The sequence below is a fragment of the Equus quagga genome, chromosome 3, assembly GCF_021613505.1.
Source record: "Equus quagga isolate Etosha38 chromosome 3, UCLA_HA_Equagga_1.0, whole genome shotgun sequence".
Taxonomy (NCBI): domain Eukaryota; kingdom Metazoa; phylum Chordata; class Mammalia; order Perissodactyla; family Equidae; genus Equus; species Equus quagga.
Genome location: NC_060269.1, coordinates 20,580,754 through 20,595,296, shown reverse-complemented (window position 1 = coordinate 20,595,296; position 14,543 = coordinate 20,580,754). Strand labels below are relative to the sequence as shown.

At 32.9% G+C, this 14,543-nt stretch overlaps 1 protein-coding gene across 3 annotated transcripts in view; it reads left to right on the top strand.

Annotated features, from left to right (window-relative positions):
- The window catches only part of SCLT1 (sodium channel and clathrin linker 1), a 146,222-nt gene that overhangs the window by 40,984 nt on the left and 90,695 nt on the right, over positions 1–14,543 (top strand). For all 3 annotated transcript variants that reach the window (XR_006887827.1, XM_046655613.1, XM_046655614.1), the window contains exons 6-9: positions 2,314–2,449; positions 6,991–7,113; positions 8,782–8,847; positions 12,923–12,993. Coding sequence is in view for 2 of the 3 variants with exons in the window: in XM_046655613.1 (XP_046511569.1) it covers positions 2,314–2,449; positions 6,991–7,113; positions 8,782–8,847; positions 12,923–12,993 (396 nt within the window). In the remaining variant the exon portion in view is untranslated. The remainder of the gene's footprint in view (positions 1–2,313; positions 2,450–6,990; positions 7,114–8,781; positions 8,848–12,922; positions 12,994–14,543) is intronic.

The window sequence follows — 14,543 nt, the reverse complement described above, 5'->3', positions numbered from 1 at the left end:
CTCAAGAACTTCCAGGCATTGAGGTCCAGCCCCAGTGGCCTACTGGTTAAGTTCAGCACACTCCACTTCGGTGGCCCAGGTTTAGTTCCAGGCTGGACCTCCACCACTTATCTACCAGTGGCCATGCTGTGATGGTGGCTCACGTACGAAATAGAGAAGATTGGCAACAGATGTTAGCTCAGGGCAAATCTTCCTCAGGAAAGAAGAAGAGACCTTCCAGGCATTGAGTTGGGAGTCCCTGGGAGTAAGAGTGACCCCAAAAATAGACTAGTCCTAAAAAGATCTGAAATATAGTTCTGAATTATCTGAATCTTTGATGTTGGTAGAAGGTGATCAGGTATTGATAATGCCCCTAGCCACCTGAAAAAAGATAAACACGACTGTTTTAGAGGAAGATAACATCATTATTAGGCCTGGAAGTAGCTCTGTACATTTTTGCATGTGATATCTGGCTCATAACTGGCCTAAAAAGAACTAGTGATGGGAAGATTGAAGATAGCATAGTTTAAAAAATCATAGGAAATATAGGCAATATAAACAGATCCACAGAATTAGTCTTAAAATAACTGCTTAATATGTTCAATGAAATAAGACACAATTTTGGGAATTTTGATAAGAGAGCTAGGAACTTTAAAAAAAAAGAGCCAAATAGAAATTGTAGAACTGAAAAAATGCAGCAATGGAAATGAGACATGACTGAAGAGAGAATTAATGGAATGCAACTCAAGTCAGAAGAAAACATTCAGAATGAAGATGAGAGAGACAAGGTGATAGAAAATACAAAAAATAATGTGAGACATAGGGGAAATAATGAAAAGAGCTAAAATTCATATAACTTGAGTCCTAGAACAAGAGGACAGAGAAAAACATCAATCCACAGATTAAAGAAACACTGTGCATGATAAGCAGAATAATACAAAAGTGCTGTGCGTAGGTACATTATTGTAAAATCAAATACAAAATCAAAGAAAAAGAAAAACGTGTTAAAGCAGAAAGAGATCATCTTCAAAGGAGCAGCAATAAGATATTAACTGACTTCTCAATAGAAATGATGGAAATCAGGAGACAATGGAATATCTTCAAAGTGATGAAAGAAAAACTAAGAATTCTGTACCCAGTGAAATATCCTTCCAGAAGAAAAGTCAAATAAGTACATTTTCAGGTGGAAAGAAATTGAGAAAATTATCATTAGCAAAACTAAAGAAAATCCCAAAAGGATAGTCTACAAAAAGAGGGGAAAATAATCACAGATGAAAGCTTGGAATTACAGGAAAGGGTAACTATGTGAGAAAATCTAATGAACATCAACTATTCTAAAACAATAATAATGTCTCTAAAATATCTATAGAGAATTAAAATACAAGACAACAATATTATAAATTTGGGAAAAGAGTAATTGGAGTTAAAATATTCTCAATTCTCACATTCCCCAAAATAAATAGAATACTAATTTATTTTACAATTTGGTAATTTAGTGATGCATGTCATAATCTCCAAAAGTAAAGCAAAAGGTCATATAACTGCAAAGACAGTAAAGTAGAAAAATGGGATAATGAAAAGTAACCCAAAAGAAAGCAGGAAAGGAGAGAAAAATCATAATAGGCAGGGAAAACAGAAAGCAAATACTGAGATAATAGATATAAACCCAAATACATTAGTAATTACATTAAATTTCAATGTACTACATGCTGCATTGAAAAACAGTAATTCATCAGAGGAGGTTTAAAAAAAGAAACCAATCATAGTGTACACCTATCAGAGAGATTCCTAAAGTGTAAGAATATAGAATGGTTGCAAATAAGAGGATGGAAAATAGATACACCATGCCAGTGCTAACCAAAAGAAAGCTGGTAATATCAGACATAGGAGACTTTAATGCAAAAGGGATTTTTAGAGATAAAAGGGGACATTTCTTAATGATAAATGATATAACAATTTTAAATTTGTAAGTACCATAACAAAGCCTCAGAATAGAAAATTTTCAGATTTTCTGTTTTTCCATAATTAACTAGGTGGAACTACTGTCATATTTAAAATTTTTTTCAAACGACTTGTTTTATCAATAAAGTGTAATATCTGAATTTTCCCTTTTTGAAAAATTAAAATCTCCGTAGGACAAACTGAATTATGCTTGAATTATGACTAATTTAATGCATTTGAAATTGTGCTACAATACGTTTGTTCTTAAAGCACAGCATTTAATGTGTAAAGAATGATTTTTGACCCAAATGTTTATTTAGTTGACCCCAAGACAGTAATTACCATTACTAAAATGAATTTAGTTTATTATTATGTTAACTTTTTGTTCCAAAGGTTGCACAGTGAATTAAAAGATGCGGTTGAAAAGCAACTGGAGGCCCTTCCCTTTGGCCCAGAGATGGGAAATGATCTATATACAGATGAAGAAACAGTCAGGAATCTTCAAGAACAATTACAACTAGCCAATCAAGTGAGTGATATTTTTATATTTTTAATTATATCCTGAATAAATAATGAATAAAGAGTTTTAAAGAATTTGTGTTAATCATTATATATGAATGATGATAGAATAACAAAATTGTTAACTCAATGATTTTCTACAATTTGCATAATAGTTAACAGGTAACAAAACTTGTAATATACACCCTCACTGTTTGTTATAAATAAAGTTGCCCAATATATATTTTGATTGAATCTAAAGCTTTTGACATGATTTTTTATGTCTTATAAAAATATTTTAATGCCAAAGAAAAATTTTAAAGAAAAAATCATCAATTATCCACTTGCCTAAGTTTACATTTTTCTTTGTTCTCTCTACTGTGTGTTTTTTAGATTTTCAAAGATTATATAGAATTGTATTTTTCTAAAGATATACTTCTTCTAGAATTACACTTTTTCTCCTTTTTACCTCCCTCATAGTAATTGAAATATTTGGGAAGCTATGTTTTCAATACTGTAATTTTTTGTGATTATAGGTAAGGGAATTTTATTTTAATTTAAAATTTTATATCCTAGATATCTCATATCTTGTATGGACTTGAATCCCATTCTTCTACTTTGTAGCTGTGTGTCTCAGTTTCTTCATTTATAAATGAGGATTAGAAATTCTTTATTACAATTTTGATTTTATTCTTATCTATGAAAAGTCCTATTTTTTATTCCTTGGAAATTTGTTTTTGAAATTCTAAGTAAAGTGATATTTTAAGTTAATCAGATAAGCTATATTTACCTTGATAAGCAGCATTATTTAACACTGAATTTTTTTTTTAATCTGAAAAAGTAATAGAGTAAAAGCATAATGAGGAAAACATATTCTTTACTCTGTTCTAGACCAGTATTATCAGGAAGGATTCATAAATGTTTATGTAGAAATAAATGGAAATTAATGTGGACTTATAAGTGGTTTTTAACCAGATATTAAATACGTCTTTTATAAGCTGTGGCACAATATGCATTTCTTATTACTCCTGAAAAAGACTTTGATAGACCATATGTAAAAGAACCCTCTCTGGTACACCTTAAATAAATACAATGATTGTCAATCATACCTCAATAAAACTGAAGAAAAATTTAATTTTGACAAAGAAAGTGGAGTACAAAACTAGATAAGATTTGTAGTTTCAAAAAGACAAAACAAAACTGAAAAAGAACCCTGTCTCTAAAAAGCATCTCTCTGTAGTACTTTTGTTGCTGTAATTTCCAGTGCTAAATTTTATTAAAACTTGAAAATTACTTTATTCCTTTTTTTTGTTTAACCACATTTGTTCTCTCATGCTTCATTCCTTTCTTCTCCTGTCTTCCCCTCTCTTTGCCTTTCTCCATCTGCATCTTGTTTGGTGTGGTACTGTGTCTCAGAAGATGGTCCTACTTTTTTGCTACATTTTGGGTCATCACTTGATAGAAGATTTGGTGAGGTCCAAGTTTGAGCAACCAAAAAGGAAAAAGCAAATTGGTTATAAACAAATTTTCCTATGAAATCTATAATGTACTTTGTATATGAATATAAAATTTTAACTGAATGAGTGTTTAGGTAATTTTATAAAGTATCAATAATAGAAAATGTTAATAAATTTATAAAACAATGAAGTCAAATGTTAATTCTTCTTATTATCTATACATACATGTTTATGTATTTCATTTTTAAAGGTCTGATAAAACACGTACAGTTTTGGTATCCATCACTAGATTGAAAGACCTTTGTGAATGCTTTAAGACTGGTTGAATCCAAACTGAACAGATAAAAACTAAATTAAATACAATTTATAATAGAAAATTGAGAGAAAAAGAATTCTTTATTATTATGCCTCATTAAAGTGCTAGGCATAGAGTTTAACTGACTATTCAAACATCTTCATTCATTCCACAAAATATTTATTAGGTGTCTATTTTGTACGAGGCACTGTCCTAAGTGTTGATGATACAGTGGAGAATGTTGGTTCCTGCTTTTCTGGAACACACAGACTTTTGGAAGAAACTTATGGTCAAACTTCTTGAGTTTGGTCCTCATTCTACTTTCTAGCTCTATGATCTTGGGAAACTTCTTCGTGCTTTACTTTCCTCATTTATATAGAGAGATGATAATTCTTATCTTGTGGAGTTCTTATGGTGATTATAATTTTAAAATCCCCATAAAGCACTTAGTGTAATGCCTAGCACATATGTAAGTTAATAAATTTATCTATTATTTTTATCATCTTTATCATCATCATTACTAAACTGCAAGATAAACAAATAAGAATTAAATTAGGAGCAAAAGGTGCTGTCTAGAGCAAGTATAATTGCCTTGCGAGCCAATAGCACTAGTACAATAAGTACCTAACTTAGTATTTTTAGTTTGGAGTATTTTGTTCTGCTACAATAGTGTGATTTGTAAAAATCTTTTGGGGGGCAATTTAAACAGTAAGAGCTCTGGAAATGTTCATGTTCATTGACCAATTAAGATGATGACATAAAATAGATTCTAGGAATCTGTTCTAAGAAACTGTATGTAAAAATTTATGAATAAACATGTTCATTATCATATTGTTTATGATAATGAAAAATTGGAGGTAGTTTAAAAATTTAAGAATAGAGAGTCATTTGAATTGTGGTTTTTCCAAATGATGGGTTATATCATTTAAAAAATTATATATTAGTACAGTAGTTCTCAAATTTTAGTGTGCATCATAATCACCCACGGGCTTGTTGAAATAAGATTGTCGCCTCCCTCGCCCAAGTTTCGATTTAAGAAGTCTGAGATAGGACTCAATGGTTTACGTTTCTGACAGGTTCTGAGGTAATGCTGATGCTGCTAGTCCTTTGAGAACCACTGCTCTAGGAGAATCTGGATTCCCTAACGAGCAGTCCAGATGATTCTTACTATCAGGCACATTTGAAAAACTGCAGTCAAAAGCTCTGAGGCATTTTTTTGGCCATTCTACTGAAAAGAAAACAGTCTTAAGGAAATGAAATGAATTGTCCAGGATTATTCAGCCAGGAATTAGGGATCCAGCCCAAGTCTCCTGGCTCTAGATTCTGCCTTTGTCTGCAAATTTTAAAACTATGTAAGTTTTAGACAAAACTAATTAATGATGTTAGAAGTCAAGGTAATCGTTATTTGGTGGCAATAACAGTATCTGGAAGAGAGGGAAATCTGGCTTCTAGGTGCCGGTAATGTTGTCTTTCTTGAACTGGGTGCTGGTTACATGGGTGTGCTCACTTTATAAAAAGTGATGATTTGTGTGTTTTCTGAATGCATGTTACGCCTCAGCAGTAGTTTCCTTAAAACTTAAAAACCTGTATTTATGTTAAGTTACAAAATGCGTATGTTTTCACTACACCTTACCTTGTTACTAAAACTGAGATAGTAGATTAACTCTGACCTGGGATTTAAATATTTGGGCTTTAGAGACAGAAATGAACGTTTCTTCCTAACCCTGACAACAACTTACTGAGGGACCCTAGGCAAATGGCCTGAACTTCAAATTCCACTTTTCTAAAAAGACAATAATGCTGTCTATATGCTAGCTTAGAGTTTCTCAACTTTTTTGGTTTCAGGACCCCTATTCAGGATGCTTAAAAATTATTGAGGACCTCAAAGAGCTTTTTGTTTTGGTGGGTTATGTATCTGTCAATATTTATCGTATTACAAATTAAAACTGAGACTTTTTTTTAAAAAAAGGGAGCATAAGAATGCGTTCCAGTAGCCATCAGAGTGATGACAGCATCACACATCGCATCATGTAAACTTTGGAAAACTCCCTTGTGCGCTCATGAGAGGATGAGAGGAAAAAGGGAAATAATGTCTTCACATTATTATGAACATAATTTTGACTTCAAGGATCCCCATACTATATTTGAGAATTGTTGTATTGAAAGAATAGTTAATCACTTGAGAAAACTCACGTTATAAAATACCAAGTGAAAATAGTACAATACAAATGGCACATTATTTGATTCTCAGTTTTGTTCAAAGGAAAAAATACAAAATTCCCCCCAAATCACATTTATAAATATGAATATATCCAACATTTATAAAGATTGTATCTAGATGTTAGCAATATTGATTATCAGATGGTAAAATTATAGGTAATTCTTATTTTCTTCTCTATTTTCTATATTTTCCTAATTTTTTACAATAAACATTTATTACTTTTGCAATCAGAAAAAAAGTCCTGTGCTTTACCGGGGACGGTTTTCTTCTTCAGTAATTTCTAAGACTTACACTTTGTTGTAGAACAAGGTAAGTGGTTTAGATCCATATTTCTGATTTGTGTTTTAATTTAAACTATGAAATCTGAATAAAAAGAATATTTTAAAATAAGGAATTTCCATTTTTAAGTTTATGGTCTAAATTATTAATATAACTTCAAATTGTCAAAAATATTACAACTATACCATCTTTACACAAGTTCTGTTTTTACTTTGTGACTTTGTATACAAGAGCTCTTTCTGTAAAAGAATATGATTCATTTGTATTATGCAATAGCATGCTAATAATTTAACAAGTTCTCAAATGTTTTTGTTTTATAGGAAAAATCTCAGGCTGTGGAACTGTGGCAGACTGTCTCTCAGGAGTTGGACAGATTGCAGAAACTTTACCAGGAACATATGACTGAGGCCCAGATTCATGTAGTTGAAAGTCAAAAACAAAAGGTAATCTTGGATTTCATGGTGTTCTTGTATATCAATAAGAAATTGCATCTGGAGAATCTCAGTTTTGGAGAGGAATGCTTAAGTCTCTGCTATGTTATTTATGTTAACAACAGACAGATCTCTGAAGGTTAGAAATCTCTTGAACAGATAAGATAATTAAAGCAGTGCCTAGTGTATATTGGGTTTTATGATGTGATTAGCAATGAAAGCTGTATTTAGTGCTAAGAAGCATCTATAAAATTATTACGTATAAATAGACCTCCAAAGCTTTTATATTCTTGATTTCTTACCTGGCTAACAAAAAAAAAAAATTGTTCATTAGATCGTGGCCAATGAAGAAACCTGCTCAAATATAGCAACAATGCTGTGTAAAATGAAAATGTTAACATCTTAAATGTAATCTTTTACTGAAAGAGATGTCAAGTTTGTCTAACATAAATTAATCAGAATAGAATTTTACAAGTTATTTATAATTTATAACTTGTAAAAGAACTTCTTTCTGTCCAAAGCAAGAATAATTTTATTTTCTTTCAAAGTGGACATCTAGCTTTCACTTTGTACCTCCATTGACAAGAACTCACTATCTCAGAAGAACATCCATTCCATTGGAAGATCTGCCTCCTCTATCCTTCCATTCCTTCTTTTTCTGTCAGATACATTGAAAACTGTGAAGTAATCCCAATTTTGATCCTTTTTCTGTGGATTTTGAGAAGGCAACTGTTTAACTACAGTTATCATCATGCCTCTCTTCAACTCTCATTTATTGACTTTTCAAATTCCAGTTAATAACTGTTCCTATTATTATCATTGTAATTGGAGATTTCTAAAGAAGCCATAATAATGCTTACATAATGCTTTGCAGTTTACAAGGTTATTTTTCTATACATGCTGCACTTTGAAAATAATCCCCATGTGTCTGATCCATAAGGCTTTTACCTCTGAGATCTAGAAACCATTTCTAATATAAGTATGTTCTTTAAGGCTTTTTCTTCATTTAGTTCAATCAACTAAGCCATTAGGTTTTTGGTTTTTTCAGCTGAATACGATCCTTCTTGTGCTGTAGCTATGAAGTAAGGGGTTTTTTGACTTTACAAATAATACTTTGTCCTTATTTCCCCCGTTATCTATCAATCTTGAATTCTGTCATCTGACATATTAAGGGTCCTTCCCAACTTTGAGTCACCGGCACATATAATGTTTAATAGGATCATAACAGATAATCAAATGATTTAAAACTTGTGGGGCATTTAAGCCATGAGAATTTTTAAAAGTAGAGAACAGGGACAATAACTCTTGTGCCATAGTTCGAATGGTAGGTTTTGAATAAGTTTGAATGTGGTTTTCCAATATTTGACAAGGTCTCTTTAGCATGTCTATTTACTAGAGTTGATTTCTAGAAATAATGGTTTTACATAAAACAGAGATAGCTACATTGGTTTCCACATTGCCACCTTATTTAATTTTGTAATCGTTAAAAAAAATTTATCATTATCTTATCATTTCTTCAACTCTTAATTCACACAATAATAGTCAGAAGAAATACAACTGATTTCATCTAGACTTAGGCATAATGATTTTAGACTTGATTTTGGTTTAATTTTATTTAGGGGTTGCAAACAAAATGCTATTTATGTTCACCTCCCCCCCCCCCCCACCTTCCTGCTATAGGATCAGCTGACCAATTTTCAACAACTGACCAAGCAACTTCATGTTACTAATGAGAACATAGAAATGGTAAGTGAAAATATCCATTTGATGTACTTGTTTATATAAACTAGAAATTGTTACTATAAATAATGTTTATTTATGCTACTGCAAATCAACAACAAAGAAAAACATGTTGCATGAAATTAAAATAGGCAGGCAGTACTCTTTTATCTGTCTTTTTCTTTCACATTCAGTAGCATGACAGGGTTCACAGTACTATCTGGAGATGTAAAGTTGACATCTCTTTGAAATATATCCTAATCTGAAAATACCCTTGGGGTGCTTGGTAGAATCTCCTGAGAGTAATCTAGACTGTGAGCTCCTCAAGAGTAGGACTCATGCTTTATTCTTAGTATTTCATCTAGCACACTGCTAGGTATATAATGAGAGTAATGGCACCATTAAACAAATGAGTAGCCCCATTCCTTAAAAATAGTAGGACACCAAGAACCATTTATTAGTTGATTGACCACCAGTACTAATTGGTACCTCTAAATTTCCCTTTAATTTTTTCCTAAAAAGAAATACAATTATCCTTCCCAATTCTGCTCTTTACCTTTTTGTCTGTCTCACTTTTCTGTTTTCTCTTCTTTTCTCACCTTTTCTTTTCCTTCTTGGAATTTTATTTTACCTCATTGTTGAGTAATAGGATTATGACATCCCAGGTAATTCCTCTCTTTTCTGTCTTCATTTTACTTAGTTATTCTGCTAATTCTTGTTAATCCCTAAAATGAAAATGTCTTTATTTAAGAGTGGAGTTGTGCCATCAAAAGTAAGGTTAATCCAATGTTATTCTGCTTTTTAAAAGTTTCTTCTTTAATCATGTAAAAAATTATTAAAGAAATTTCTTTCTATTTTGCTTATGTTAACATTTGGAATTTCTAATCGCTTATAATTGTTGATTATCTACTTCTTAGAGCTTTAAAATAGTATTAAAGTACTCCAGAACAAAATGATGACTGATTTCTGTAATTAAGAAATCATATTTCTACATAAAATTAATGGTTTAACCTAACATCACAATTATGCATTCTTTCTTTTAGTATATCTCCTAGAATTATGGGGATTATATAATCCTTTGGGATCTTATACCACAGAGCCTCTATTTTGTTATAAACAACTCGAAATCATTTTGATAAAAGTCATGGGAAAAGAATATTTGAGTATTCACAGGAAAAACTTAAGAATTTCAAAGGCAAAAGAATTCATAGTTTCAGGCCAAAACTAAGAATAACAAGCTATGGATATAATACACACACACACACACACACACATCAAGCAATTTTCATTAAAAATTTTTCTTATTACATGAATAAACTCATTTAAATGAATAGGTTCTTATTGATATGCAATAAATTGATGAGTATACAAGGAGTAAATAAAATATCTTTTCCCACCAATGCACATTAGAAATATCCAAAAGGTAAAATGCCCTAACCTGAATGGTACATGAAAGTACAAGTTTATATTTATTTATTAAGGCTGTAGATACAATAAGAGCTCACATTTCCTAGAAATTCTCTTTACTAAAATCATACGTATATATTTTTTTGATGAGGAAGATTGGCCCTGAGCTAACATCTGTTGCCAATCTACCTCTTTTTGCTTGATGAAGACTGTCCCTAAGCTAACATCTCTGCCAGTCTTCCTCTATTTTGTATGTGAAACACACCACGGTGGTGTGTAGGTCCGTGAACCCTGGGCCAAACCCATGAACCCCAGGCTGCGGAAGCAGAGCGTGCGAAGTTAACCATCATCACCGGGCTGGCCCCAATCGTATTCTTTTTTGAGATTTGCTCATCTCTATAAAATTACTCAAAAATATTTATTAATTGCATACTAAGTTCCTTCCACTGTCATAGGTTCTCTAGTTGCAAGAGAAATGTGCATCTATCCACAAAGCCCCTGTCTGCTTGGTAAAACAAGAATGACATATAAAATGATCATATGAATCTTATTCATATGAAGTGACTAAGGTGCTGAAATGGATGTTGATTGAAAGGGATGCTTCCCTGGACCTTTATGAATCTCCAAATTCTGGAAAATTAAGACCATATATAATTTTCTCTGTGATCACAAATACAGAACGTCAGAGCCATATTCAGATGCAGTTGTTGAGCTCCTGCTAGGCTTGCTAGCAACTTAAGTGTGTTACTTCCCAACACTACCTTCTTAAAATTCACAATGCCAATTTATACTTCTGCTAATTTCTCTACATCATTTATCTTTAAGGTGCTCCCAAATAGTAAAAAACGAAAGCATTATTTATGCAAGTGTTGAGACAGTGTATGTAATAAAACACTAATGGTGCATTACAGACGTTATAGAGGACTTCAGAGACCTGAATTCCTTCAGTGGGGGCTGAAGTTATTGGGATAGCTTCACAGGAGAATTTGAAATGATGTTAAAGGTCATCTATTCACCCAAATGATACAGACATCCCTCTATTAAATGCTTTTCAGTTAGGTGATCTTCTAGCCTCTGCTTTGAATATCCCCTGTGAAAGATATTATCACTTCCCCAAAGAGCCTGTGCCTTTGAACTCTGATTATTAGAAAGCTAAAATCTCTCTTATCAGATTTCTTCTCACTGATACATGATTTTATCTTTTGGAGTAAAGTAGAACAAGCTCACTTGTTCTTCAAGTCAATTCTTCAATTATTTGCGTGTAACCATTATGCCTTTTCTGATTCATGCCCAATGTTACACCCAGTTGTTTGTTTTTTTTAACTTTTCTGGTGTGGTATAATTTACCTACCTGTCTTTATTCTTTCTTTCTCTGCATGTGATAGTTGGTCTCTTAAATTTTGGTCTGTAAATTGAATACTAAATTCTGGCCTACAGTTGTCTGCTTTCCAAGATAAAGGAAAAGATGCAGTCCTCAGGCTCTCTTTCATGTCTCAATAAAGGCATTCATTCATTCATTCATTCCTCAAAGGTCTAAGTACCTAGAATGTACTAAATCATGTGCCAGACATTGGAAGTTCTAGGAGAAGCTGGTCTTCAGTAAAAGGCTCATATTGTAGCCAGGAATATATAAACTTTAAATATAAAGCAATGTGCATTGTAAAAGTACATATAAAGTTTTGTAAAAATGCAGAAAGGAAACAATTAATTCTGCCTTAGAGTGAGTGGACCACACAGGGTATGGAGGGATGAATTTTGGCAGAATGAGGACATCCCAGGTAGAGGGGAATACCATAGTGTATTAAAAATATGAAGTCAATGAAATTGGGTGGAATATGAGAGAAGTACGATGAAAACTGCCTCAGGGACTTCAGCTGGAGAGATGTATGTATGCTCTGTTGGAATGGGAAGAGACTGAAATCAACTAGGAGGTAATTGTAATCTAGATGACTTTGCCTATAAGGCATATAGATAAGGATAAGGAACTTGTCACATCATAGTAAAAACAACACTTATGGAAGAAAATCAGTTCACTTAGAAAAATTTTTTCTCCACATGGAAGACTGCTTCATATCTTACTTTAGGTTCCTGCCCAGGCAGATGCCGAGAAAAGGGTCCCAAAGCATGTCATTTATTTGGGAGATGATACTAGGGAGCCCCAGTAGGGGAGTGGGGAAGTGAGACTGGGAAGGGAAGAGAAGGCAACCAAGAAAGGGTTTTTAACAGTCAAGCAAATTAACACTGTGGATAATTGAAACTTAATCCCACTAATGAATTCTGGAAGCCAGTGTAGAACACGGCTCAGAGTTATCCCACTGCGGGGCGCAGGAGATTGGGCTGTTTACATGCCAGTTCCTTTCAGTCATTGTTATCAGGCTCTTCCAGAGCAGGCTGGGGCCAGGAATTCTACAACACCCTTAAGCCTTCTGCACAGGTAAGTGAGCAAAGGAGACTCAGGTGGCCAGAGAAAGCCATAAGAGACGGAAATGCAGATGCAGGTAGTTTGAAGTGAAGCAAGTGTCCACCAAAGCAGTAAAGGCAGGAAAAGATGGCCAGGGTTATATTTTACTATCAAAAAATCTAATCTTATCATGACTTCATTTAATTTTTTTCTACTTATATGCCTATAGTTAATCTCTAAAGATGTAGTTTTAAATATTCTGATACTGAATGTTTCTATTTTTTCTTGTGGCAGACGAACCAACACTTTCTGAAAACAGTAACTGAACAAAATGTGGAAATGGAGCAGCTCCGAAAACAACTTAGGTATTTTCAGAAGTGCATTTTGTTATCGTATTAATAATTATTTTTCTTCAGGGGAAGTAATGATGCCATAATTTTTCCCATGAGTGTTTTTTTCCTCCCTTTTAAGCTTTTGTCGATAGCTTTTTGTGTGTATGTTCTTTTGGGATGGGAAAAGACTGAAGTCAAGACTACTAGTCAGGAAGCAACTCTGATATATATGTGAAAGGATGTGCCATGATGGAAACACTGGAAACACCAGTGCTTATGGAAGAAAATCAATTCTCTTAGAGAAGAAATTTTCTAGACAGATGTGTCTTTCTTTGGATTCCCCCATAAGCAGACCCTAAGAAAAGAGTTCCAAAGCATGAAGTTTATTTAAAGGTAATGTGGAGAGTACCTATAGGGGAATGGGGAAATGGGACAGGGAATGGGGAGAGAAGGCAGCTAATAAAGGGTTTTTAACAATCAGGCAACTTAATACTGTACATGTATATTGTGGTCTGGTGGTTTCATAATCATTGCATTAATAGACTTCACAGAAAAAACTCCAAATGACCAAAATTTTTTTTTTCACTTTTTGCTCTCTTTACTCATAATACTTAAAATTCAGAAGTGTAGTCATGTAAGATTTTCTTCTATGATGCAGTCATTTAAAAATATCTTTAAATTGTAACTTTTTTAAAAAAAAGAAGCATTTATTTTACAAAATTTTATGGACCACTTTTTATATTTTTATTTTGTTGCCTTCATCAACTTTTCATTAATTTAATTTAAACAAATTTACTTTCTTTTCCCCTAACATTTGTACTTATGGGCTCTTATTTGGTTCTCCTTATTTCTTTAGATGTTATTAATTTTACAATTTAAAATAGTAATGACTTATTTAATTTCAAGATCTTCTTCTTCTTTTTTTCAAAATGGAAGTCGTTTTTTTAATTATGAGTAATGTAAGTCCATTATAAAAACCTTTAGATGGTATAAAAGTATATCAAGTTGCAGTGCGATTCTGGCACTAACTAACAAGAGTTAGTACAAACTTAAGGGCACAATCCCCAACAAGACTACCCTCACTCAGATGCCAGACCCAAGTTTGAGGGTCCCCAGGTCACCCACAATTTTGACCAATTGGTCACATGTGTGGGTGTTCCCACTAACCCCCCAGGCTCAATAATTCTCTAGAATGGCTCAGAGAACTCAGGAAAGCACTCTTACTTATAATTAAAAGTTCATTGTGAAGGGCATAAATCAGGACTAGCCAAAAAAGAAGAGACCCATTGGGTGAGATATAGGAAGGTCCTAAAAGTACAGTTTCCATGTCCTCTGCCTGTAGCATTAGGGTGCATCACACTCCTGGCACATCAGTGTGCTCACCAACCAGGAAGCTCACCTAAGCCTCAGTTTCCAGAGTTTTTATTGGGGTTTTATGATGTGTGTATGATTTATATTAAATGTAAATAATTTATATTACAATTTAATGATATTTCTAAATGACTGCATCATAGAATAAAACCTTATGAATATATTTCTGGATTTTAAGTCTTATGACTGGTTGAATCATTGGCCACTTGATT